General features: G+C 18.7%; 1 protein-coding gene across 1 annotated transcript; it reads left to right on the forward strand.

Moving 5' to 3' along the window:
* Positions 1 to 1027: 1027 nt before the first annotated feature.
* Positions 1028 to 2821, forward strand: PRSY57_0203000 (5'-3' exonuclease, N-terminal resolvase-like domain, putative; the record flags this gene model as incomplete). Its single annotated transcript, XM_012905466.2, has 1 exon — positions 1028 to 2821. One exon carries the CDS (start codon positions 1028 to 1030, stop codon positions 2819 to 2821), a length of 1794 nt encoding a protein of 597 aa, XP_012760920.2.
* Positions 2822 to 2920: the final 99 nt, after the last annotated feature.

A 2920-nucleotide genomic window follows, 5' to 3' on the forward strand; every position in this document is an offset into this window, starting at 1 on the left:
TTTATAAATATTATTGTCATTAATAGTTTATTCTTATTCTTATTATTATTATATATTTTATTTTTTCTTTTTTTTTTCTTTTCTTTTCTTTTTTTTTTTTTTTTTACTATCTTTTATTTTTATGCTTAATACTTTTTATTACATTTTTATAACTTATAAAAATTAAATAAAGTTTTGAATCTCCTATCTTTAATTGCCACGAATTTATAATATTTCCTTCATCTTTTTTATTAATATATATAATGTGAACAGAAAAATGGCATATATAGTTCCTCCTTTTTTTGTGTATGTACCTGTTTACAGATATCCATATAAACACACATACAAATTATGTATATAAGGAGAAAAAAAAAAAAAAAATATATATATATATATATATTTATTTATTTTTTTATTAATTCATATTAGATACACGTTTTGGGTCCTATTATGTCAAGACTTAAAAAATCAAATCAAACAATTTTAATTTTTTTTATTTTATTTGTTCTTTATTTATATATTAACATGATTTTTTATATAAGATAAAATTATATATACTCACACTGAACAAAATGTGTAGAGTAATTCTTCCATATATATATATATATATATATATATAAAATAATTTTTCTCAGTATAAATAAATAAACATATATGTATATAATATATTTATTATTATGTGTATTTTATATATTATGAAGAATCTTTATAATTATAATTTCCAAAGGAATTTCTTATATATATATATATATATATTTTATTTTATTTTATTTTATTTTATTTTATTTTTTTCTATAATGATTTATAATATATGACCATACTTTAATATATATATATAATTTTTTTTTTTTTTTTTTTCTTTTATATATATATTAAACGATTAATACATATAATGATAATAAATATTTAAAATATTATGTTTATACATATATTTATACATATAATAATTATATGAATATATGAAAAGATTCCATACTTCATAACACAATGAAACTGTAGTAAGAATGATATTGAGCATAAGATCATATAAAAATCTACAAAAAAAAAAATGAATAAAAGTATTTACATAATACTTCTTTGTGTGAAATATTTTCTATTATATAGTAAAGCATATAAAAAAAAAAATAATAATGATGTTATAAATAATATTCAAAGAGCGAAAAATGATTTATTTTTTATAAAACCATCTGTAAAAGTAAATATATGTTCAAGTAAATTTATACATAGAAGAAAAAGTGTGAACAAAAGATATGTTCAAAAAAATGAGTATATTCAACAAATAGATAATGATATAGAAGAAAAAAAAAAAAAAAAAACTACATCTAAACGCAACAATAAAAGTAGTAATCAAATTAATGATGATTATGAAACCTTTTTAATAGTTGATGGATCGTCTATATTATTTAAAAATTTTTTTGGTATGCCGTTTTTAAAAAATGATAATGATGTAAATTTAAGTACTATATATGGATTTATACAATCATTAAATAAAATATATAATTTATTTTTACCTACATATATAGCTATTATATTTGATTCTAAGACATCTAATAATGATAAGAAAAAAATTTATGCAAATTATAAAATTTTTAGACGGAAAAACCCTGATGAATTATATGAACAACTACAAATTGTAAGTAACTTTTGTGATACTATAGGAATTAAAACAATTAGCTCAACCAATATTGAGAGTGATGATTATATAGCAAGAATTGTTGATAATATTAACAATACATTAAAAGAAAAAAAACAAAAGGATTTTTCCTTCGTTAATAATCACCAAGAAAAAGAACCTCCTCCGATGTATACCTATATGAAAAATAATGTATATGATAATGTAGGGAGTATTGAAACGAATAAGATATTTGATAAGGAACCCAATCATATAAATGAAAACATAAATGGTAACATAAATGAAAACATAAATGGTAACATAAATGAAAACATAAATGGTAACATAAATGGTAACATAAATGAAAACATAAATGGTAACATAAATGAAAACATAAATGGTAACATAAATGAAAACATAAATGAAAACATAAATGGTAACATAAATGAAAACATAAATGGTAACATAAATGAAAACATAAATGATCACATAAACGATCACACAAACAATCACACAAACGATCACACAAACGATCACATGAACGACTACGAATACTACAACATTAATGATGATGATCACTATAACATAAACGATGATGATCACTATCACATAAATAACGATGCATATAATAATTTTTATGATAATATATATGCTGAGGAAAAGGTATCATGCCATGAAAATGTTGCAACAAATAATATAGATAAAAAAAAAAAATTTCGAGTTATTGTTGTTTCCAGTGATAAGGATCTATTACAATTATTAGAATATAATAATGAGACATATAATATGGATATATCCATATGTCAACCAAATAAAAAATATCGTTTAGTAAATGCACATTTATTTTATGAAGAACATGAAATATTACCCTCTCAATATAGTGATTATTTAATTCTAACAGGAGATAAAACAGATGGGATATCTGGAGTACCTTATATAGGTGACAAAACAAGTAAATGCTTATTAAAAGAATATCATAATATTGAAAATATTTTAAAAAATTTACATAAACTTCCTAGTAAATTACATCATATATTTCTTAATAATATAGAGAAAATTAATACATTTAGGAAACTTATAAAACTAAAATGTGAAACTAATCAATCTTTAGTTTTTGATGATTATAAACAAAAAAGAATAAAAAATTTTGAACAATTTAGAAATTTCGCTGATAAATATTCATTACATAAGTTGTTAAAAAAAAGTGTTATAGTTAATTACCATGATTAAAAAAAAAAAAAAAAAAAAAAAAAAAAAAAAAAAAAAAAAAAAATAAAAAAATAAATATAAATATAAATATAAATATAAATATAAAGATATTTTTTTTTT

This window comes from Plasmodium reichenowi, chromosome 2, assembly GCF_001601855.1.
Source record: "Plasmodium reichenowi strain SY57 chromosome 2, whole genome shotgun sequence".
Taxonomy (NCBI): Eukaryota; Apicomplexa; class Aconoidasida; order Haemosporida; family Plasmodiidae; genus Plasmodium; species Plasmodium reichenowi.